The following is a 25,588-nucleotide window of genomic DNA, read 5'->3' on the forward strand; positions in this document are numbered from 1 at the left end:
GACATGTTATTTACGTACTATTCTACCAACCCCCGGCGATCAAACATTCCTCAACTATTGTACAGATAAAGAGACAAATGTAAATGAAAGGGTAATTCCTTTAAGGAAGTTGTTTGTGTCTGATAAATATGTGTGAAGAAGATACCAAAAATAGCTTATTAATAGACTTAGTATTAAAGTGATTGTCCAGTCAGGAGTTCCAACATGATATGTAAGTCAGGACCTACAAGGGATGGTTACCTGCTGTTTATGCTCCTCAGCTCTTTCTCCTTGCTTTTTAGATCAGCTTTATCAGGACAGAGTAGTGATCTGTGACTACAGCTTAGCTACAGGGAGACTGAGGTAGTCTAAGACACACCCCCTTCTCATCATTGGCTGCTGTTCTGTCCCACCCCTTGCAGCTCTGACTCCTCTGATTGGCTGAGGGGGTATAAACCCAAGCCCAGCAGGAAGTCAGTGCATGAAGCGATGATTCCCATTACAGCAAAGACAGAAGAATGTAAATAATATAAAATAGCCTCGGTCGGGGGGAGCCTGGAGGGTCGCTTTAATACAATTTCTTTTCACAGCCTTGATTCAGGTTTTATGATAACTTGAAAAATGTATAGTCTATGATTAGTTCAATAAACAATGTTCCAATAATGTCTCTGTTGGTTTGGTGCATTTATAACGTACACACAGTGATGCCAACAAGTAACTGCAGCTCGGGTCCCGTCCAAGTGAATAGCAGCTTAGCTGCAATTACACATTGCCGCCACTACACAACAAACACAGACAAACTCCATTCACTATACAGTGCGGGTGCTAAACAGCTGATTGTTGCAGGTGTCAGTATCCCACATATCCTGTTGATAGCTCATCAATCCATTTAAAGGGGTATTCCGCTGAAATCAAACTTTTAATATTTAGCATTACCCACCCCACCCTCTACCCCCAGGGTCCTCCTATGTTATTCTTTAGGTCTGCACAGAACCATCCTTCCTCCACTTCCGAGGCAGCCTTGTCTCAGCCACTCACTGGCCGCAGTGCTGTCCTGTCTCAATCTGTGATTGGCTGCGTACACTAATTTCAGAGATGGATTCTGTGCAGGAGAAAGGGAGAGAGAGAAGAAAAAGAGAGAGCCTGTGCTATGTACCTGTAAGGTATGATTCTCCAGAGGATCTGCACTGTCCCTACAAGGTAAATCAAGACTTCCCTCTCATCTCAGGAGCAGCAGGAAGGCTTGGTTTACCCTTTGCTGCTGCTGTTTATTTCCCATTGCTTGAAGCATCTTGCAAGGCCAGTGTATCAGTAACCCCTTCTCTGCCAACATACCATCTATAGCAGTGTACTGTATAAACCATCAGTATAAGGATGGTTAATCTGAAGGGTTAATCTGGATTTGTAAATTATATGCTTTTGTGTTGCACAACGTGTCCACCATGGTCTATAACATTGAGGCTGAGAGTATGGAGACCAGGCACTGCCACTTTATTAGGAGAGCAAATGATAACATTACACGAGTGCATAAAACTAATGTTGATTCTTCAGTTTTAACTAAAAGAATAAAAAAACAAGTAAATAAACCGATAAAGTGTTATCTGCAGTGAGGGAGGACGCTGCCAAGGAGGCGCCCGAGGACTGAACTGCTGAAATAACTTAGTCATTCACATTCTCCGTTATAAGATGACATGAACCTTTCACCATCCTTTCTGAAGAGCCTTACGTTGGCTGTGTGTAACGCTTCACTAACTTACATAGTGTAAGGATATTACAGCCGCTAGAATAACAACTGCTGCCGACATAAGGAGCCCTGGAAGGAAAGACAATGCAGATATAGAGATTATGGGTGACAAGTCCGTCATAAGGCAAAGTATAGGGGGAGATTTATCAAACATGGTGTAAAGTGAAACTGGCTCAGTTGCCCCTAGCAACCAATCAGATTCCATCTTTCATTCCTCACAAACTCTTTGGAAAATGAAAGGTGGAATCTGATTGGTTGCTAGGGGCCAGTGAGCCAGTTTCACTTTACACCATGTTTGATAAATCTCCCCCTTACTGTCTATATATACTATAAACTATACTATATAGAACTATACTATTTATAATTATACTATATAATATATTATATTACGGTATATACTACACTATCTAGAATTATCGGCACTCCTAGACGTAGTGGATTAAAATATAACTTTTATTCGTGCATTTAAAATCCCATGGTGGGCATAGCAGGACCTACGCGTTTCGCGCAACTGCGCTTAATCATGGTCTAGAGAAAAGTGACTGTTAAAACGAATAAAAACAGGTGACCAATCAGTAGCGAGATCTCTACGTCATAGATCATGTGCTGAATCAGCAAAGTAGATACTTTTGCTCGTATACTAAATGCCGGCATAAATAGCAACTGAATGAAGAGCGAAGAATGAATACAACTGATATGAAGTACATGATTATATACATCATAATGTGAAAAATGCTAAATTATACATTAAAAATAATGATAAAGTAGGTTGTTTTTGTAATTAAGACCCTTTGGATGGCGTGTGTCTAAACGGTATATCATCTCTGCCTCTCTATGTAGGACTTGTTTATGCCAGTCACCTCCTCTTGGTGGTTTTTAACCCTTATTATGGCCTATACACTGAAAGTGCTGACATCCCCCTTATGTGTCTCAATAAAATGCTTGGCTGCTCCTGATACATTAGCCCTATTTTGCTTCTTGATGCTGGTGAGATGTTCACTGATTCGTTGCTTTTGAGATCTTTAATCGTTAACGATTATGCAAACGATAATCGTCCGGTGGAATAGGGCCCTTAGTTTCCTTATGGTGCAGCCCACATAATACAAATTGCAGCCAGTACACTCAATGATGTAAATTATATTATCACTGTTACAGTTAAGGAAATCATTTATCTCGTAGGTTTTATCCTTAGAGCTGTTGCAAAAAGTTTTCTTATTATATATAACAAATTTTAAAGCTGGACATCGGTTGTCTCCGCATTTAAAACGGCCCACAATTCTGCAGCTTTTATGTGGCGTTTCGGGATACAACATGCTTGACGATAATAAATCACCCAGTGACTTTCCCCTACGCGATACACACCTGAAGCCCTGATCCAGGATCTCGGATAGAATAGCGTCCTGTCTCAAGATGGGAAGATTTTTCTTGAGAGTGTCTATAATTTGTTTGTATTCAGGTGAGTATGCTGTGGAGAAGGTTATTGGGGTGGAAGGTGACTGTTCACATTGTGCGTTTTTATATGTGGTTTTAGATAAGTGAGTCACGATTTTTCATAGATACAATGTTGCGAGCTCTTCTGATGTTTTGTCTACTATAACCCCTTTGGGTCAAACGAGCTGAGGTTTCTCTACATTGGGACTCAAAAATCTGAACACATAAGCTTAAAGGACAACTCCCGCAGGACCCCCCCCCCCCCCAAAAAAAAAAAAAAACACAGACACACACAGACTCCATACTAACCATCCCTCCGGTGACTATCGCCACTCGATTCGCCCACCGTCCGCCTCTCCGTTACCGCCGTCCAGCGATGTCTCTGACTTCCGGGTCCTGGGGATGGAAAAGGCTGCCAGTGCGCTTGCGCACCAGCAGCCTTTTCATTGGCTGGAGCGCATCACATGGCCTCCAGCAACCTCAGCCAATCAAGGCTGAACAAGCTGGAAGCCATGTGATGCGCTCCAGCCAATGAAAAGGCTGCTGGTGCGCATGTGCACCAGCAGCCTTTTCCATCCCATTCACTTTCTATGAAGACGCCGAGGAGGAAGAAGACCCGGACCGCCCCCCGGCTCTGACGTCGTCGTCACCAGATGCCGCCCGGGAGAAGAGGACTGTGACGATCGTAATAGGTAATGTATACATTACCGGGGGTCCGAAAGTGGGGGAAGGGGGCCAGACCGGTTATTTAACCACATTACAAAGTTATATAACTTTGTAATGTGTGTTAAATAAGCTAAAAAAAAATTCGTGGGAGTTGTCCTTTAATCCACGTAAACTCTCCCAATGTATCCCGAAACACCACATAAAAGCTGCAGAATTGTGGGCCGTTTTAAATGCGGAGACAACCGATGTCCAGCTTGCAAATTTGTTATAAATAATAAGAAAACTTTTTGCAACAGCTCTAAGGATAAAACCTACGAGATAAATGATTTCCTTAACTGTAACAGCGATAATATAATTTACATCATTGAGTGTACTGGCTGCAATTTATATTATGTGGGCTGCACCATAAGGAAACTAAAGCAACGAATCAGTGAACATCTCACCAGCATCAAGAAGCAAAATAGGGCTAATGTATCAGGAGCAGCCAAGCATTTTATTGAGACACATAAGGGGGATGTCAGCACTTTCAGTGTATATGCCATAATAAGGGTTAAAAAACCACCAAGAGGAGGTGACTGGCATAAACAAGTCCTACATAGAGAGGCAGAGATGATATACCGTTTAGACACACGCCATCCAAAGGGTCTTAATTACAAAAACAACCTACTTTATCATTATTTTTAATGTATAATTTAGCATTTTTCACATTATGATGTATATAATCATGTACTTCATATCAGTTGTATTGATTCTTCGCTCTTCATTCAGTTGCTATTTATGCCGGCATTTAGTATACGAGCAAAAGTATCTACTTTGCTGATTCAGCACATGATCTATGACGTAGAGATCTCGCTACTGATTGGTCACCTGTTTTTATTCGTTTTAACATTCACTTTTCTCTTGACCATGATTAAGCGCAGTTGCGCAAAACGCGTGGGTCCTGCTATGCCCACCATGGGATTTTTAATGCACAAATAAAAAAGTTATATTTTAATCCACTACATCTAGGAGTGCCGACTTCCACATTCTCCTTTCCTGCTTACGGCATCTGGCCAGCGCCTTGAAGTTCAAGCACCCTCCCTCGTACCTAATCTGCTGCTGCTGTTTCTCATCTACCTGTGAGCTGTATCTCCTTTTTCGTTTTTCGTTCATGCTATCTAGATTTATGCAACTATATAACTATACTATATATACCTACTGTATACTATACTATATATTAACTACTATATACTATACTATATACAGTACTATACTATCCAGAATTATGCAACAGAATACATATAACTACTATATATACCTACTGTATACTATACTATATATTAACTACTATAAACTATACTATATATAACTATAGTATAAACTATACAATATACAGTATAACTATACCATATACTATAATATATTTATAACTATACTATATAAAATACAGCACATACCCATATTCTGATGAAGTTTTGTAGCTACGCCTTTAGTGTGTGCTTCTTCTTTGGACAGATTATCGGGCTTATAGGTATCATGAAGAGGCTGATGGTCGTTCTCTTTAATGGAAAAGAAAATAAAGAACACTCCAAATAAAAAATAAAAATTCTAGGCATAATCCACTGTTATTTTGCTATTCCCACTACTAAGGCTATATGAAAAATCAAATGACTATAAAGTGCTCCTGTTACTTTACTTAAAGTTTTGACACATCCAAGAGACGTGTCAAAAGTTTTGATTGGCCGGGGGGTCTAGGTCTAATTAACAATATAACAAGCCAGGAGAAGCGCTTTACTAAGCTCTTCCCTCTCCCCCTTGCTGTGATCATTGTCTTGATGCAGGAGTCGAGCTCTATACACTTACAATGGAGACCCTCTCCTGCAGCCAGATGGAGAAGGCAGCCAGTGGGAAGTGAAGCCAGGTGCTTCTCCCAGCTCATTCACCCAGACCCCGGCTAGAGATAAAGTTAGATGATACACCTCCTCTCAACAGGGTGCAGGTCCAGTAAAAGTACCACAAAAAGTATAATATAAAAATATTCACATTTGTCTAATAAATGTGAGTGAGTATTTTTATATTATACTTTTTATGGTACTTTTACTGGACCTGAGCCCTGTTGACCCATACCTGGAGTGGAGGTGTATCGTCTAATACACCAAGAGACATAACATTTGATTAAACTGTTAAAAATCAAGCCATTTTAAAGTTTACGATTAAAGCCTAAATCACACAATTACTGTACTGTCTATGGGGAGCGGCCATTTCCTGTGGACACCGCAGGGCGCCAGACGTTGTCAGACTGATGCGGCTTCTGATGTCCTGCAGCTGTGGTGGTGCAGAACAGGTAAGTATACAGGAGCCAGAAGCCACAGCTTAGTACACTGCAGCGGTGGCGCTGGGTAACTGCAGAGCAGCTCTCATTCACTTTAATTGACGCATCACATAATTTTAATGACTTTGCATTTTAAAATGGTGTAATTGCAGATCGCACAAAAGTGAAGTCACGACTTCTCACGACTACGGCTGCCAATAAAATGCTTTTTCAGTCTTATAAAATGATCGCAGATCACCTGGATATAAGTTTAGGATTGGTTGGGTTCCAATGGTGACCCTCCAGTGATAGTGAGAATGAAGGGGATACAGGCTTGTTTTGACACTGTTTTTCCCTGCACAGCTGCCACAGGTGTTAATCCTAGGCCTTCCAGCGCAGCGTCGCTTAGTTCTGATGCGGGTGCTTCCGTGCGTGCCTTCATCAGAACTCCCCACAGCACACAATGGAGCGTGCGACCAGAGCCGCTCGCTCTATGGTGTGCACTGACAGGGTTTTCTGCGGCCACAGAAAACTAAATTGTCAGTTTTCTACAATGCCGCTAGCAATCCCAGCCGGAGTGTATACTATGGGGGAGATTTATCAAACATGGTGTAAAGTAAAACTGGCTCCGTTACCCCGAGCAACCAATCAGATTCCACCTTTCATTCCTCACAGACTCTTTGGAAAATGAAAGGTGGAATCTGATTGGTTGCTAGGGGCAACTGAGCCAGTTTCACTTTACACCATGTTTGATCAATCTCCCCCTATATATGTATACACTACGGCCTGGATTCCCTCAGTCTGCAGCACTACGCAAGTACCGCAGAAATCACGTCCATTGTGACAACGGCCGTGATTTCTGCAGAACCTATGTAGTGTGAACATAGCGTAAGGCTGGAAATGTTACAATTTTATTGGTTTCTGCTTCATGGCATCTGTTTGCCCTAGTCGTAAAAAGTCTGTAAAAATAATGTAAAGGAGTTTAATATTGTGCAATTGGCTATGACATCATCTTAAAAGGCGCAGTCATTCAAATGACCTCATCCTCAGCCGTCACATGACTGCTTCATCATAATGTGCGTGAATGCAGGCGAACAATGTCATAGAACTCCTCGGGTTCCCAAGAGATCCACAGGAAGCGTCACTTCCCGATATTGTTTTCATACGACGATATTAAGCAAGAAAGTGAAACGCAGACAATTGAGGTTTTTCGTGCTTGTAACGTCTGAGTAATCTGCGCCACAACAGATTTTACTTTTTATGATTGTATAGGGAGCGGTGAATCACGCCGCCAAAACATTTCAGCTGTTACATATTCATACAAAGAAATATCAGATGGCGACTGATGAACATAACACACTTCATGAAGGCTTTGCAGAATGCTAAGACACAGAACTAAATAAAAGGGAGGGTATATATAAAACACACACACATTATATCAGTATATATATATATATATATATATATATATATATAAACATATACCTAAAGGTGATTCATGCAAAAAAAAAAAAAAAATCAATATATATATATATATATATATATATATAAATACATACATATATACACACACACACATATATATACATTTCTTTAAAGGGATACCCCACATTTTTTTTAAATCAACTGGTATCAGAAATTTATATAGATTACTAAATTACTTCTATTAAAAAATCTCAAGTCTTCCAGTACTTATCAGCTGCTGTATGTCCTGCAGGAAGTGGTGTATTATTTCCAGTCTGACACAGTGCTCTCTGCTGCCATCTCTGTCCATGACAGGAACTGTCCAGAGCAGAAGCAAATCCCTATAGGAAACCTCTCCTGCTGTGGACAGTTCCTGACATGGACAGAGGTGGCAGCAGAGAGCACTGTGTCAGACTGGAAAGAATACATCACTTCCTGCAGAACATACAGCAGCTGATAAACACTGGAAGACTTGAGATTTTTTAAATAGAAGTAATTTACAAATCTATACAACTTACTGACATCAGTTGACTAAAAATTATTATACCCCTTAAATAACATTATATCATTTTGTAATAGACTATTATTAAAGATAATTTTAATTTTACTTATTTTTACATTGAGTGGCAGCAATAATGGGAGAAATAGGCCTCTCTGCAGGGACTGCAGGGCTGCTCAGCTGAGTTGTAAAAACAATGGACACCCCCTTTAAGCTCTGAGCACTTTGTATATGTTGAAATACACTGTATAAAACCAAAATGACAGAGTTATACATAGAACGGTATTCCCTGCACCCACTCAAGCTTATAAAAGCCTACTTCATAGTGACGTCAAAGGCTAAACTAAGCTGAGGCCGTCACATGACATCTAACAAATAACAGACCGAGAGAAGGTCACGGCACACATGGTCACACTTATCCAGGACATACTGCGGGTTTTTCAGTCAATCAGAATAAAGAAGATGGGGAATAAATCAGTAGTAAACAATTCCACATTAATCACAAAGTTTACACGTAAAAGTAAACTCTCTGCAGATAGTGCGGCCTCCTGCCAGCTGTGTTATGCAAGAGGTCCGGGCGGTTTAGACATCGACCACAGGAATACTGATGCTTATATCAGGCAGACCCGGCCATCACGCAGAGGCTGGAGACTCTTCTAACTAATGCAAACTTTCCACAGGATGTGGCTACAGTGCCTGCTGTATGTGCATAGAAAGAATGTTAAAGGGGTATTCCACTCAAACATGGTGAGATTAACAATTCCTTCCATACTTGTTATTATCTGTTCAGTCTCCTTCCCCTTGTTCTCAGCTGCGGCTTTCTTCAGAAGACACAAAAAACTGTGTGTGAGCCTATCTCCCCCTCCTCCCGTCTGATGTAAACAAGTGTCTGGCAGGCTTTATCTGCAACATTGTAGCTTCATTTTATGCTTAGTGAGTTTATTAGCAACTTGACCTCAGAATAACCCTCTCAGAATTATAAAAAAACTACAATGTTGCAGCAACAGCCTGCCAGGGACTTGTTTACATCAGTGTCTCAGAAGGGAGGGGGGAGTAGAGGGAGAGAGAAAAGCTCACACAGGTTTTTGTGCCTTTAGAAGAAAGCAGCAGCTGAGAACTGGGGGAAGGAGACTGAATAGATAATAACAAGTAGGGCAGCAGCATATAATAAATTATTGAATAGTGGAATACCTCTTTAACACTCTTGCTATGAACGTGCAGCAGGTACTGAAGCGGCATCCTGTGGAAAGTTTACATTAGTTAGAAGAGTCTCCAGACTCTGTGTGGCGGTCTTACACATTTTTTTTTTTTAAAGCTCCCCCTAACTATATGTAAAACAAATTATGTCCACAGACAACCCCTTAAAGCAGTGTCCCCCAACTCCAGTCTTCAAGAACCACCAACAGGTCATGATTTGAGGATACACAGGACAGCTGTGGTGATACATGATGCACTGACTAATTATATCACCAGTGAAATGCTAAGGAAATCCTCAAAACATGACCTGTTGGTCGTCTTTGAGGACTGGAGTTGGTGAACTCTTACTTAAAGGGGTTATCTGATTAGGTAAAATGAATGTTGGATCATCCCTACCTCCTGGAGACTAACAATTCCTTCCATACATGTCATTACCCTTTTAGTCTCCTTCCCCTCAGTTCTGAGCTGTTGCTTTCTGGGAAAGACACGAAAACTGTATAGGAGCTGTTCTCTTCGTCTCCTCCTCCTCCCCCCTCCCTTCCAAGACAGCTGATGTAAACAACTTCCCTGGCTGGCTGTTTATACACTGTGTAAAGCCGGGATTACTGTAATTGACCCTTCCTGCTGTAAAGAGAGAAGAAACTGTGCAGAGACAGACGACCAGGGAGTTGCTTGAATTAGCCATCTTGGGAGGGAGGGGGAAGGAGGGGGTTGAGAGAAGAGACAGACTGATCAGCTCACACACAGTTTTCTGTGTCTTCAGCAGAAAGCAGCAGCTCACAACTGAGGGAAGGAAACAGAAAAGGTAGTGACATGTATGTAATGAATTGCTAGTGTCCCAGAGGAGGGGTGATTCAACATATGGTTCAGGGAAGAAAAAGAGTGCTGCACCTCACACCTATGGCTGACACTAGTGCCTTTTCGGCTGCATAAAAAACATCAGAATTTTGTGTATGAATTGATCAAGCCACACTGCCCCATGTACCATCGTGCAGGTATCTGAAACACATGGGTCCCTACACTAAGTCCACACTGTGTCGGTCAGCGACCACCACCCCCGCAGGCGTGCATGAGCAGGGAAGGGGGGCCATGGAACGGCCCTGCAACCCCCATATCACAGGACCAGACCCAAAAATGCCCCCCAAAAAACTCCCAGCCAGCACCGCCGACGGAGGAAGCTGCCCCCAAATAGCACAAGTCTGGATAAGGTATTGCGCTCACCATTGCTACTGCAAGCACGCCTGCGGGGGTGGTGGCCACTGACCGGCACAGTATGGACTTAGTGTAGGGACCCATGTGTATCAGATACCTGCACGCGGTACATGGGGCAGTGTGGCTTGATCAATTCATACACAAAATTCTGATGTTTTTTATGCAGCCGAGAGGTACTAGTATCAGCCATAGGTGTGAGGTGCAGCGCTCTTTTTCTTCCCTGAACCGTATTTTGTTTCTCTCTTTTCTCAGTGTTTTTGCACTCCTCCTGGAAGACCCACATGACCGCAATTAGCAGGAGACACCTGAGTGCATGTGCTTTTATCCCTCCTGTTTGTCCCATTCTATCTGCAGTAGCATTGGTGAGCGCAATACCTTATCCAGACTTGTGCTGTTTGGGGGCAGCTTCCTCCGCCGGCGGTGCTGGCTGGGAGTTTTTTGGGGGGGCATTTTGGGTCTGGTCCTGTGGCATGGGGGTTGCAGGGCCGTTCCATGGCCCCTTCCCTGCTCATGCACGCCTGCGGGGGTGGTGGTCGCTGACCGACACAGTGTGGACTTAGTGTAGGGACCCATGTGTATCAGATACCTGCACGCGGTACATGGGGCAGTGTGGCTTGATCAATTCATACACAAAATTCTGATGTTTTTTATGCAGCCGAGAGGCACTAGTGTCAGCCATAGGTGTGAGGTGCAGCGCTCTTATTCTTCCCTGAACCGTGATTCAACATATATTTTACCTTTAAAGAATAGCTAGAGGGCTGAAGGGAGGAAATAAGAGGTGTACATCTCTGTAAATATGTATGGACTTTGCCGCTGCTGTATATATCACAAAATGTACACACTGATTGCTGTAAGATTGATTGCCGTACTATTTTCTGCCCTTTATCCTCAGTCACTGAATCCCCTTATTAAGTGAATTCCAGGCGCAGAAAGCTCTGTCAGTTCACACAGTGAAGCAAGCGGTTCCGGTCGCTTGCTTCACTGTGCGCTATGGGAAGCTCTGATGCGGGCGCACCCTGATGCGCCCGCATCAGAGCTCTGCGGCCGGACGGATCATCCAGCCGGTACCTAAGTACCGGCCGCGATGATCCGGGCACAGACGGGCCGTTCCGTGAACCGGCCGGGGTCACGGAACGGCCGGTCTGATACATTGTGTGAACATAGCCTAAAGCTGTGAAAACACAGTACACCAAAAGAGTTTTCTGCAGCTAGTTGGCTTTACTGTGTAGATTTGGACATCAAGCATAATTAGAGCTGTATTGCACTGCAGGAGGCCCAGATAAGGCATGATAGCAACTAGGGATGAGCAAACTTCTCAAAAGTTTGGTTCAGTAGGTTCGTTGAACCGAACGTTAAACGAACTGCACTAAGACATCTAAACGATTGCAGGCGTTTAGCTGTTTTACTGCGATTCAAAAAGTTTGCTCATCTATAATTACCTGTCCGCACTCCCCCGCTCTCCTTCTCTGATTGTCTTCATCAGTGACAGCCCGCTCATCCAATCACTGGCTGTCCCTTCTAAAGTCAGCCAGTGATTGGCTGAGCAGGCCGTCACTATACAGGTGGCTGAAGACATCAGAGACCCACAAAAGGACACAGAGGGAACGTGGACAGGTAAGTACTGTATATCTTTTTTTTTTTTTTTTTTTTTTTTTTAAGATGTGCAGCTGCCATCTTATCGAAATTGTTTGGAACTTTTGCAAAGTTTGAAGAAAATCTGGGTACAGGAGGCTCGCTCATTTCTAATAGCAACACTATATACTATATACACACGAATAAGGCAGGATAGCAATACTATACACTATATACACATATAAGGCAGGATAGCACCACTATATATTGTATATACACAAATAAGGCAGCATAGCAGCACTATACACTATATGCACACAGATAAGGCTCTGTATGCATGTCTCTTGTTGAGTCCTGGTCTCTGGGGAGGTGCTGTACTAAAACCTGGAGACTGTCATAGTGTATTGGGATTTCTTTTACAACCTACTCCCATGCATTGCAGCTGCTATACAGCACACACCCAGCGAGGCTGTTTATACAGGAGAGACGGCTGCACTGCCAATATTACAGCCCCCAGCTGGTGTGTGAGACCCCAGAGAAGAGGAGCCACACATGTGCCGGGGGCTGCAGTAAAACAATGAGATGACAATGAGTCTGAGTCATCCTTATAGAGGATACAAATCACGTCTTACATCATACGGATTACATATACAGGTGTCTTAGCTCAACTTGGAGCTGGGTCAGGAGCACTGGACCAGCCCTCCTGGCATTTGCCCGAAATGCCAGATGGCCAGTCCAGCCCTGGAAGATAATAGGAGTATGAGTCATCCTTATAGAGGATACAAATCACGTCTTACATCATACGGATTACATCTACAGGTGTCTTAGCTCAACTTGGAGCCGGGTCAATAAGACATTACATCTGTAAATGTGGAAAGAAAATTAGAGGGAAGAGTAAAACCTGTATCATGTTTTAGGACGCTGCCAGAAACCGAAGCCGACCCAAATCCTTCTGTCATGTCTCTGTGTGCTACATACCGTGTGCGTCTCGGTTATTCGTCTCCTCCACAAAGGCTAAAGCTTTATAACACACTTCTAGATCCAACATCTCAAGGAAGCGATTCTGTAAGTCGTCCTCCGATTCATCTCCAAAAACGTAGTCACAGAGCATTACGCTGGAGCCAGGGATGGGCATGAATACGCGCTGGGGGAGAGGACAGAGCTCCTTCTCAGACTCTAATAAAATAATAATAGACAAAGGGGGAGACTGATCAAACATGGTGTAAAGTGAAACTGGCTCAGTTTCCCCCAGCAACCAATCAGATTCCACCTTTTATTTTCCAAAGAGCCTGTGAGGAATGAAAGGTGGAATCTGATTGGTTGCTAGGGGCAACTGAGCCAGTTTTACTTTACACCATGTCTAATAAATCTCCCCCATAATATCAGAAAGTAGTAAGAAACATAAAAGAATATTGTTATACAGCATAAAACTCACAAAGAACTAAGGAAAAGTGGGGGAGCTGCTGACTAGGTCCCTATGTACATCACCTGATCACAGCGGGTGGCTGCAGTGAGAACTTTTTATATGCCTGATGACATGTCAGAAGTTATGTTTCATGAATGTAGTTGTATGGAGTAGCATTGTTCATTATTATGGCGCACTCTTTTAGCCTCTATTAGCCTAATTTTACCCTATGGACAGGTTTCATGTGTGTGTTGGAGGCTTTTCCCGTCACACAGGCTATATGTACATCACAATCATAATGTGAACACAGCTGAGTATATGAATATGAAGTGCTGTAACTTACCATGTTGGGATCCATTCAGGATGATGTCCTCAAACAATATTTCACAACGGTCTGATATAGTGTTAAGAAGGTCTCTTTTTAGAACCTATAAAAGCATTAGAACCAACATCATACATATGGCCACTAGGTGTCTCCCTTCCTGTCTAGCTGTGCTTCAGGCTCCCTCTGTGCTGATATTTGCTGTTTTCTGTTCAAAATAAAGAGACCAATCACAGGAAGTCCCAGTCTTTTGCATGTTCACACAAGGAAAGACACCTGTTCATCATGCAGGTTGTAGATCAGCTAAGGGCAATTACCTTAGGCTAATAATATTATTAACTTATGCTGTGTTTACACTTAACAATTATCGTGCGAATTTGCGCAATAAAGATCAAATTCGAACGATAATCGTACGTGTAAACGCAGCAGTGGTTGTCGATCGGAACGTTGGCGGATGGGGGGTGGCGATCAGAAAGGCGGCAGCGACGGGGGGTGGCGATCGGGGTGGCGATCGGGGCGGCGCAGGGGGCTGCGGGTGAGCGGGGGGGGCGGGCTGCAGGCGCGAGATCGCAAAACGATTTTTTCGTACGATATATCGTACCGTCTAAACGCTGATAGTTATGAAAAAAAAATGGTACTCCTACATCGTTAATCGTACGATCGGCCCAATTATCGTTTCGTGTAAACACAGCATGAGCTAAATATATTATCAACTATTCATGCTTACCAGGAGACAATGCTCCTTGTTATGTAACAATTTAGTCAGTATAATGTCACTGCGTGATTACAGAGGTTTTGGTGCTGTGTGACAGCTGACCATGCAATGCAAGCACCCCCAGGATTCTCTGCTACTGAATGTGGATGTGCAGCAGATGTACAGTGAAGACTTGTCCCTCCCTGCGTCGCTCAGAAATGGCTGTCAATCAATACCAAGTCATATCTGTGAGTGTGCAAAGGGTTTGGTCTCTGGCTGGATGGGAAAATCTGACTTCCCCATCCAGTAACCTGTCAGAGGGATCTAGGATAGAAGACGTCCCTCTATGATGGAACGGATGAGACACACACAAACTCACGAGACCACCTCTTACCTGTGTAGCGTGCCTTACTTTCGGCTTGTTGCTGCTCACATACCCTTTACATTTTACCACTCCCTGAATACTTAGAGAAGATTTGCAGACCTGGACAAGGGCCGTGGAGCGATTCACAGAATTCTGCAACGATCCAAACATATACAATAAGACAAAGGTCAGATGGCAGAAACCAATACTTCTCTGAAACTCAGTGGTGAGAGTAGTTTTTTTTTTTTCCAGAACAGTAAGGCCGGGTTCCCACTGAGCAAAACTAGCGGAATTCCCAAATTCCGAAAGAGTTAGCCTCCTCTCATAATGGGAGTCTATGGGAGGCGCGCGCTCTTGCTCTGTCCACGCTAAAGAATGAACATGTTCATTCTTCAGCGCGGAGAGACGCTGTGACAACAGCAGCGCGCGCCTCCCACAGACTCACATTATGAGAGGGAGGCTAAGGGCCTAAGGGTGGCTTCACACAAACTGGATGGTGCAGATTTGATGGTGCAGATTTGATACTGTGTTAAGTTATTTAGATCAAATCTGCTACAGATCCGCAGCAGAAAATACGCTGCATACAGTGTGTGTGAAGCTACCCTAAGGAAAGAAAGATGCGTGTGATGTAGCGTCCATTGACTCCAAACACCCCTTTTCCTTACATAGTATATTTCATAAGTAAAGGATTCTTCCCTTTTAATAAATTCTATCCACATGAATAAAATTTGAAAAAAAATGAAATAAAAAAAATATATATATATATCTAAATATATATATATATATATATATATATATATATATATATATATTATATATTTTTTTTTTTTTTATATTTTTATTCATTTATTTTTTTAGGAGTCCCTACAATGTGAAGTGTGCACTGTGATGACACCTAAACATATAGCGGTGACTTACTGGTGTCATGAGAATGTTGGCCGAGATGATCTGAGGACCGGAATGTGCACCCGTCCTGGATTTTTTCTGTGCAAAAAAAAAAGACTATTAGAAACATTTTGCATTTTGAGGCTTGAAACGTGCTCAAATTTCTTCCGAGGGTTCCCCTTGTCTGCTTTAAAAGATGGGAATACTGTTTTAAACAACACTATATAGAAATAGATTTGCTCAGTATCACATCTCACCTGCTCCTCCACCAGGTCACCATCGCCATCTTTGACTTGTCCATTAAAGAATATGACAGCGTTTTCCAGCTCTTTGGCCCAGAGTGCCAGTCCTTGCTATAAGAGCACATTACAGGTGTTAGACACACAACTGCATATACTATATATAGTACATATACTGCATATACTATATACCACCACAGCCTCTATATACAGCAAGAAGACCCTCACCCTGGTACATTTCTGCTTCTCTTGATATGTCGCACATGAAGCCAATGGAATGGTCAGGTCTATGTGGACATTACAGTCTATGGTGAGCCAGGACGACGGGGAGTTCTGGTATTTCCAATCTGCTGGCTTTGCTGTACTCTAAAGAGAAAGGAGAATTATTTTAGTAAGACAGAATAAAGAACGATGGAGACGTGAAGATGTCAGAGCCATGTTATTGTCTGCATACTTCTTACTGTCGTCATCCCAGGCAGCCACATCTGACTGTCTATATGGTCATGGCTGGAGAGTTTTCTGAGCTCAGTATCTCAGTATCTGCACCCCCGCCACATGTCATGTGTCAAAAGTAACAGTAACCCTTTGAAAACTAATAATGTCGTCAATCCAATATAATACAATGGCCAAGAACGTATTAACAATGACGTCACTTTCTCATAGATTTAGCGATAACTTGGCGCAACGCTTACCTTTGGATCTGAAATGTCAAAGGATCTACAAGTGTTCCTGAAAGAGAAGACATTAACTATTACAATGTAAAGTGATAATCCAGGAGGGGAGGGGTAGGCCACAGCAAGACAGCTCTGACAGCGGCTTACCTCTCTGAGAACAAAGGGTTTAGGCAGTGATTTTTAGATACATGTACAGACCCTCAGTGGGACTATCAAGGTTTCAGATTTTTTTTCCAGACAAAGAGTACCTTTTATTAAAAAAACCTATATTTATTTCAAAATTCTGTACACTCAGACCCAGACCGATCAGTAAAACAAGCAGGGAGGCGACCACCCTGCCACCACAAGCTCCACTGAACGTGCGCAATTTGGTCTTCTCCTGCCTCGTTCGGTCTGAACACTCATACCTGGACTGATCACAACTTTTGACATGTCTCTCTGACATGTTAAAAAAATGTTTTTAAAGGGAATGTGTCACCTAAATTTTCTTTAACTAATTAGACTAATTTTTCTTTTATTCTAATCTGTTTCTATTTTCTGACTGTCATTTTATTTATTTTTACTTTTTGTACATTGTTATGGAGCTGGCCATATTGCCTGAGCTGTTTTTTAACAGCATTTAGTGATATGCTTTACAGTAAGACTCATGGACATAAACGACAATAGACAGACTCTGTCCCCTTGAGATGAATGTAAAACAATACTGAGCGCGTTCTGTGACCTTTAAAGAGGTCATTCCACAGGGAGCTGCTATTGTCTCCTCTATATACTGGTGTCACATGTCGCTGCAATACTGTACAGATCACTTTACAGCAGCCTCCTCTTATCACCACAGACACAACAACGATGCTCGGCTTAGTTTTTAGCCCCAGTGGTGAGAATGAAAACTGCAAGATATCAGGATTATTATATAATATAGATAGCAACTTTTACCTACTTTTTTGTTGCTGAACACACGTGCACGGCTGCTCTATCAGAGACGTCATTGTCTCCCGGACTCCACAATCTGTTCTTCCTGGAAGATTTATCTACAGCGAAGATAAGCTGAAATGAGTAATAAAGATAGAGTGAGAAGTGTACCAAGCTATAAACAACAGACTATAAGCTCCTTATGTTGGCATACTGGGGCGGGGGGGGGGGGGGGGACACTGAGACCCCCCGATTCAGAGAATGATTGGTGCCTGGACCCTGGAATAGTTGCCTCTATTACAGTAAAACTCTAGAGCAGGGATGGGTAACCTTCTGACCTCCAGCTGTTGCAAAACTACAATTCCCATCATGCCTGGGCAAGCCAAAACTAAACCTTCGTCTGCCCCGACATGATGGAAATTGTAGTTTTGCAACAGCTGGAGGAGCCGAAGGTTCCCATCCCTGCTCTACATAAAAAGTTAACCCCTGTCCACAGGATGGGTGGTAACTGGCTGATCTGTTGGGGTCTGACTGATAATGAGGAGGTCCCTTGTCCCTGAAATGGATGGAGCAGCAGCGCACGTGGTCAGCCATCGCCTCATTCACTGACAGTGCTATCCTGCTGTCCTAGATACAGCTGACCGGGGCCTCTTCTAGTGATCGGAGGGAGTCCATTTATCATCTGTAGGCAAGGGATACATATTTACCATGAGACAACCCTTCATAGTCCTATCGTGTACAGAGGAGGCTGAGAATTAGAGGAGTCAGGGGGATCAGAGGGAAAGAATGAGGGGTCCCAGTCTACAGAAGAGTCAGCAGTCAGAAAGTGCCAACACTCTCATGTTATCTCCTATGAGACATATTAAAAGAGAGGAATGACAGTGACTAAGGGAGTGAAAAGAGATTGAGAGAGTCAAGAGCAAGAGAGAAAGAGCTAGAGAGACAGAGAAAAAAAAAGAGAGTACAGAGAAGAGAGAAACAGAGTTAGAGAAAAAAGAGTAGTGAGAAGAGAGAGAGAGAGAGAAAAGGGTACCGAGAACAGAGAAAGAGAGACAGAGAAAAAAAGTACAGAGAAGAGAGAAAGAGAGACAGAGAAAAATAAAGAGTAGAGAGAAGAGAGACAGAGAAAAAAAGTACAGAGAAGAGAGAAAGAGAGACATAGAAAAATAAAGAGTAGAGAGAAGGGAGACAGAAAAAAAAAGAATAATGAAAAAGAGAAATGAAAAGGTGACAGACCAAGAGGGAGGGAAGATACCCAGTGAGAGAGAGAGAGAGAGAGAGAGAGAAGAGCAAAGCTGAGAGAGAGAAGAGAGACTGAAAGAGAAGGAAACTCAGTCTGAAGATGCAGCAGCAGCCGAGGAGGGAAGAGCCGGATGCCAGATCACACAACAGCGGAGAAGGTAAGTATGCACTGCTGTGTGATCTGGAAACTGACAGCACAGATACAGTCAGTTTTCATCTGTTATAGGCCTCACATCCCCTTTTTACACAGGAAGATGTGAGGCTGATAATAATAATACATTTTAAAGCCTGCTCTAAAGACAAGATCAGCCGAGGATCAGGATTCCATTCCTCAGCTAATTGCTGTCACTTTTACACAGGCCGATTATCGGCCTCAGGAGTGTCCTGGCTGGTCATTGGCCGTAAAAAAGGCTCTTAAGATGGCGAAGAGAAAGAGCTAAGAGTGAGAACAAAAAGAAACAGAACTAAGAAAGAGAAAGAGAACTAGAGGACTAAAAAAAAGAGAACAAGAGAGACAGACAGAGTGAGTAAACTATAAAGCCAATAGAGATTCTTAGAGGGCTAAGAGACAGACCAAGAGAGGGAGAGAGAAAAGAGATCAATAGGGAATCAAAAGAGGTGAGACAGCCAGGGGAGGAAAGAGTCAGAGAGAGAGAGAAGAGAGTGATGAGAGGGAGAAAGAAGAATAGAGAGCAAAGAGAGGAAGAATAAAGAGAGGGACTGAGAACGCTAAGAGTAAGAACAAAGAGAGAGACCGAGAGGGTAAGCAATGATACCAGTATAGAGAGACTTAGGGTCCTATTCCACAGCAGGGCCCGATCAACGATGTAAACGAGCACCGATCCGCTAGATCGCTGCTCGTTTACTGGTCCTATTCCACGGCCCGATGATCGTTGAGCGAGGGCTGCAGGGACATTGTTACCGATGTCCTTGCAGCATATATTACCTGTCAGGTCTTCTCCTCCGCTCTGTCTTCCTCCCCGGGTCCCGCGCACTCGAGCTTCAGAATGGTCAGCTGACAGGTCACTCAGCCAATCACAGGCCGCAGCGGTCCCAGCTTGTGATTGGCTGAGCGCTCCGTCAGCTGACAGGCCATTCTGAAGCTAGAGCGCGCGGGACCCGGGGAGGAAGACAGAGCGGAGGAGAAGCCCTGCAGGTAATGTATGCTGATTCTTAATCGTCGGTCGCCCGCCGCGTACCGCTATTCCACCGTAGCGATGCGCGGTGGGAAAACGATGATTTTAGGTCTGGCCCTAAATGAACGATCAGCCGATGACACGAACATCGGCTGATCGATCTCTCTATTCCACCGAGCGATAATCGGCCGAATCGGGCCAAATTGGGCCGATTCGGCCGATTATGGTTCCTGTGGAATAGGGCCCTTAGAGGGCTGAGAGAGAGACGTGAGGGAGAAAGATAGAGAAGGAGAGAAAAGAGAGACTGAGAGGATTAAGATAAAGAGGGAGATGCTGAGACAGTAAGTGTCCGCTTACCTTCCGTAAAGTGTTCTGCGAGTCCTTGGAAAGTTCTGGAGATGTGATGAGGAAGACGCCCACAACCAACAGGCCACCGGGGAGCATCCGATTCACCTACACATACGAAGCACTGAGTTACCCCATACTGCAGCTATCATCTATACACACAATGGCCAGGCTTTGTCATGGCTGCGATCAGGAGCAGTGACAGATCCCCTCTATTGTCATCTAGGGGGGGGGGGGGGCGGCTTTTCTTTCTTATTATGGAGACACAGCCCCTTCTGCATTTATCTCCTTCTCCTCTATAGTCGATGAGGTCACATGGCTATGTGGCTGATATTTATACCGTATTTCTTCTTAATCGCACAGTTTGTGTCTGGTAAAGGACTGGACATGTAGAAATCCAGCACTGCTGACCATTGCTTCCCTCTCACATAGGAGCCCCCATACACTTTATATTGTTTATAACTGTCTTAGGCAGGGTTATGGAAGTATCTTCCTCTACAGATCTCAGTGGATTAAAAACTGAAAGTGTTCAGAAGTTTTTTTGTAAAGCAGTTCAGAAATTTCCAGTTAAACGCGGTCATTCTTTCTTCTACCTCTAGAGGGAGCTCATTGCATATTTTATTCTGGTCAATGAGATCTGAAAGAATAAATCCCTGGGCTATGCAAGGCCTTTTTTTATCCCAAAAATAATTTATTGAAATTACATGGCATCTTCACAGAGATAAATTAGAAGAACAATAGTATATACTCTATGGAAGTGGAGCAATGAATTCTGAAACCTTTATTAGACAAAAAGACTATTATAAGAAATCTAGACATGATATATAAAATCTGGTGTCAGAAAGGTATACAGGTTTGTAAATTACTTCTATTAAAATCTCACGTCTTCCAGTACTTATCAGCTGCTGTATGCCCTGCAGGAAGTGGTGTATTCTTTCCAGTCTGACACAGTGCTCTCTGCTGCCACCTCTGTCCATGTCAGGAACTGTCCAGAGCAGGAGAGGTTTTCTATGGGGATTTACTACTGTTCTGGACAGTTCCTGACATGGACAGAGGTGGCAGCAGAGAGCACTGTGTCAGACTGGAGAGAATACAGCACTTCCTGCATGACCTACAGCAGCGGATAAGTACTGGAAGACTGGAGATTTTAATAGAAGTAAATTACAAACCTGTATACCTTTCTGACACCAGTTGATTTGAAAACATTTTTTCCCTCCAGAGTACCCCTATAGGCTGGGTTCACACTACGTATATTTCAGTCAGTATTGTGGTCCTCATATTGCAACCAAAACCAGGAGTGGATTGAAAACACAGAAAGGATCTGTCCACACAATGTGGAAATTGAGTGGATGGCCGCCATATAACAGTAAATAACGGCCATTATTTCAATATAACAGCCGTTGTTTTAAAATAACAGCAAATATTTGCCATTAAATGGCGGCCATCCACTCAATTTCAACATTGTGTGAACAGAGCCTTTGTGTTTTCAATCCACTCCTGGTTTTGGTTGCAATATGAGGACCACAATACTGACTGAAATATACGTAGTGTGAACCCAGACTTACTGTGCAAACTCTCACTGGATCCCTGATTTGACAGGAACATATCTACCCCAATTCCTACATATATATATATATATATATATATATATATATATATATATATATATATATATACATATAAACACAAAGCCAGAATATAATAGCCCTCTTATGCATGTACCTGAGTAGCGTGAATAGAAACCCACTCCTCATCGATTTCCTCTAGTCTGGAGGGACCGGCTGTTTTTTGGGGGGCTTCGCTTAGTTCTTCTTTTTGTGGTGTCTGAACGGCAAGAAGAACGTAATCTCTCTGTGTGGAGCACTGAAAGAAACCAGAGAATGTAATATAAGAAGTATGCTAGGATATATGAGATCATAGGTGAAGATCATGTTATATACTCAAATAGATACTTCCCCCCCCCCCCCCTCGTGATGTCAGCAGCGGACGTACCCTTAAATACAGATTGTTACACATCCCAGGGTGTTCCTGACATACAGTGGTTAGAACCTACTAGAAGTCGTCCAAAGAAAATGATATGTGGTGATATGTGTAACAGGTAAACGCCAGCCCCTAATAGGACTCCTTACCACAGAAAAACAGCTCAAAACTCTTGGCCACTAGGTTTCCCCTTCTCTGTAATCTGCTGTCCAATGCTGGTTGTCAGGGGAAATTTGTCTCTAGTAACAAGCAAAGCGGGACAAACTACAGTAAGTGGGGGTGAGGATTACCATGTGCTATGTGCAAGAAAGAGAGCCACAGGCTGAACTGTATACCTGCAAGCTAATCCAGCTGCTGGCTAAAGATGATCTGCACTGTTCCTGAAAGGTAAATCAAGACTTCCTTCTCTTCTCTGACCTTCCATAAAGTTGTGACAGCTGCCCCCTGTATAAATACTAGTGTACCTACTGCTATATGCCCCTTCACTGTAATCTCCCCCACCCTTTAGCTTCTCTGCAGCAGCAGCTCAGTGTAGCCCATTTCCATGCAGGGATCCTGCTGCTGCTGTTTCTTTCCTTTCTGCTCACATAGCAACTTGGAAACACAGTGCCTCAGTAACCCCTTCTCCCTTCATAGGGCAGAGAGGATCTGCAGGTCATATCTTGGTGGCAGATACCACAGGACGCCTTCAGAGGTGTATGGAGCCCGGCCTCGCTGGGTCACAGCTGTTTGGACCATACACAATGTTAATGTTCCATCTGCTCGGTGTTCTCGTGTCAGTAGTCGTACTCACATGTCCTATAAGGAGTCCCGTCACATAAGGCTTTCCCTGCTGGATAATCTTTGTGAAATACTTCTCCACCGCTTCATCCACATAGTAACTTCTCCCCATGATGTCAGGATTTCATCCAGCCTCGTTCTACAGGTCTTCACAATGGAGAATATACAGGAGAATGGAGAATATACAGGGTAATATATATATATATATATATATATATATATATATAGCGGCAAAGCCCATCCAATAATATTATCGAATGTCACTACACAGCATGGCATCACAGTGGTGGCCGAAGAGATGGTTCCCGACCTTGGTATCTCCAGTATGGTTGGAGTTGTACGCTGTCAGGGTATAATCGGATTTGCAGGCTGTCAGGGTATGATGGGGGTTGTAGGCTGCAGGCTGTCAGGGTATGATGGGGGTTGTAGGCTGCAGGCTGTCAGGGTATGATGGGGGTTGTAGGCTGCAGGCTGTCAGGGTATGATGGGAGTTGTAGGCTGCAGGCTGTCAGGGTATGATGGGATCTGTAGGCTGCAGGCTGTCAGGGTATGATGGGGGTTGTAGGCTGCAGGGTATGATGGGAGTTGTAGGCTGCAGGCGGTCAGGGTATGATGGGGGTTGTAGGCTGCAGGGTATGATGGGAGGTGTAGGCTGCAGGCTGTCAGGGTATGATGGGGGTTGTAGGCTGCAGGCTGTCAGGGTATGATGGGGGTTGTAGGCTGCAGGCTGTCAGGGTATGATGGGAGGTGTAGGCTGCAGGCTGTCAGGGTATGATGGGAGTTGTAGGCTGCAGGCTGTCAGGGTATGATGGGAGTTGTAGGCTGCAGGCTGTCAGGGTATGATGGGAGTTGTAGGCTGCAGGCTGTCAGGGTATGATGGGAGTTGTAGGCTGCAGGCTGTCAGGGTATGATGGGAGGTGTAGGCTGCAGGCTGTCAGGGTATGATGGGAGTTGTAGGCTGCAGGGTATGATGGGAGTTGAAGGCTGCAGGGTATGATGGGAGGTGTAGGCTGCAGGCTGCAGGGTATGATGGGAGGTGTAGGCTGCAGGCTATCAGGGTATGATGGGAGGTGTAGGCTGCAGGCTGTCAGGGTATGATGGGAGGTGTAGGCTGCAGGCTGTCAGGGTATGATGAGAGTTGTAGGCTGCAGGCGGTCAGGGTATGATGGGGGTTGTAGGCTGCAGGCTGTCAGGGTATGATGGGGGTTGTAGGCTGCAGGCTGTCAGGGTATGATGGGAGGTGTAGGCTGCAGGCTGTCAGGGTATGATGGGAGTTGTAGGCTGCAGGCTGTCAGGGTATGATGGGAGTTGTAGGCTGCAGGCTGTCAGGGTATGATGGGAGTTGTAGGCTGCAGGCTGTCAGGGTATGATGGGAGTTGTAGGCTGCAGGCTGTCAGGGTATGATGGGAGTTGTAGGCTGCAGGCTGTCAGGGTATGATGGGAGTTGTAGGCTGCAGGCTGTCAGGGTATGATGGGAGTTGTAGGCTGCAGGCTGTCAGGGTATGATGGGAGGTGTAGGCTGCAGGCTGTCAGGGTATGATGGGAGGTGTAGGCTGCAGGCTGTCAGGGTATGATGGGAGTTGTAGGCTGCAGGGTATGATGGGAGTTGAAGGCTGCAGGCTGTCAGGGTATGATGGGAGTTGTAGGCTGCAGGGTATGATGGGAGGTGTAGGCTGCAGGCTGCAGGGTATGATGGGAGGTGTAGGCTGCAGGCTATGATGGGAGGTGTAGGCTGCAGGCTATCAGGGTATGATGGGAGGTGTAGGCTGCAGGCTGTCAGGGTATGATGGGAGGTGTAGGCTGCAGGCTGTCAGGGTATGATGAGAGTTGTAGGCTGCAGGCGGTCAGGGTATGATGGGGGTTGTAGGCTGCAGGCTGTCAGGGTATGATGGGAGGTGTAGGCTGCAGGGTATGATGGGAGTTGTAGGCTGCAGGCTGTCAGGGTATGATGGGAGTTTTAGGCTGCAGGCGGTCAGGGTATGATGGGAGGTGTAGGCTGCAGGCGGTCAGGGTATGATGGGAGGTGTAGGCTGCAGGCTGTCAGGGTATGATGAGAGTTGTAGGCTGCAGGCTGTCAGGGTATGATGGGGGTTGTAGGCTGCAGGCGGTCAGGGTATGATGGGAGGTGTAGGCTGCAGGCTGTCAGGGGTATGATGGGGGTTGTAGGCTGCAGGCTGTCAGGGTATGATGGGAGGTGTAGGCTGCAGGCTGTCAGGGTATGATGGGAGTTGTAGTTTTGCAACAGCTGGAGAGCTGCAAGCTGGACACGAGTCCATTACTGCACAGTCCTGTGTTCTGGACACCATTACCCCCGGGGCTGCAATCTATAAGGCTCAGGCTACTTACTGCACTACTCACCTCCCCTGTGCTGACTGGACATCAGCAGACTGACAGCCAATCACAGCTGCAGAAGCGATCACAGTACATCACGTGACCCTGAGCTCTGAGCCTTTCCTTCAGTGGTTTTCCTTTCTATAACCGCCATTTTCTTAAAGTATATTCCGTCCACTACAACACAGTCTGGTCTACAAGAACATGGCCGCCCGCCACCGTAATAGA

General features: G+C 44.3%; 1 protein-coding gene across 2 annotated transcripts; it reads right to left on the reverse strand.

Annotated features, from left to right (window-relative positions):
- Window positions 1–1,453: 1,453 nt before the first annotated feature.
- Window positions 1,454–25,538, reverse strand: ODR4 (odr-4 GPCR localization factor homolog). 2 transcript variants are annotated; one of them, XM_069967436.1, is made up of 14 exons: window positions 25,388–25,538; window positions 23,043–23,176; window positions 21,992–22,132; window positions 20,282–20,377; window positions 17,575–17,681; window positions 16,656–16,692; window positions 16,192–16,329; window positions 15,982–16,077; window positions 15,758–15,823; window positions 14,870–14,992; window positions 13,803–13,887; window positions 13,033–13,230; window positions 5,257–5,358; window positions 1,454–1,792 (listed from the first exon to the last, which is right to left on the reverse strand). In XM_069967436.1, exons 2-14 carry the CDS (start codon window positions 23,139–23,141, stop codon window positions 1,728–1,730), a joined length of 1,353 nt encoding a protein of 450 aa, XP_069823537.1. In that variant the 5' UTR covers window positions 23,142–23,176; window positions 25,388–25,538; the 3' UTR covers window positions 1,454–1,727. The 2 variants fall into 2 exon arrangements, with proteins under 2 accessions (XP_069823537.1, XP_069823538.1); XM_069967437.1 differs by having other exon boundaries at window positions 25,376–25,398.
- Window positions 25,539–25,588: the final 50 nt, after the last annotated feature.

This window comes from Dendropsophus ebraccatus, chromosome 4 (genome assembly GCF_027789765.1).
Source record: "Dendropsophus ebraccatus isolate aDenEbr1 chromosome 4, aDenEbr1.pat, whole genome shotgun sequence".
NCBI classification, from domain to species: Eukaryota; Metazoa; Chordata; class Amphibia; order Anura; family Hylidae; genus Dendropsophus; species Dendropsophus ebraccatus.

Bases quoted from the DNA above. Each gene is read 5' to 3' on its own strand.
- ODR4 (XM_069967436.1), bottom strand. From the start codon at position 23,141: ATGGGGAGAAGTTACTATGTGGATGAAGCGGTGGAGAAGTATTTCACA. The intron at 15,824-15,981 runs GTGAGATGTGAT...TTTTTTGCACAG, and splicing joins GTGACCTGGTGGAGGAGCAG to AAAAAATCCAGGACGGGTGC. The intron at 5,359-13,032 runs GTATGTAGCACA...TTTCCATTAAAG, and splicing joins GAATAACCGAGACGCACACG to AGAACGACCATCAGCCTCTT.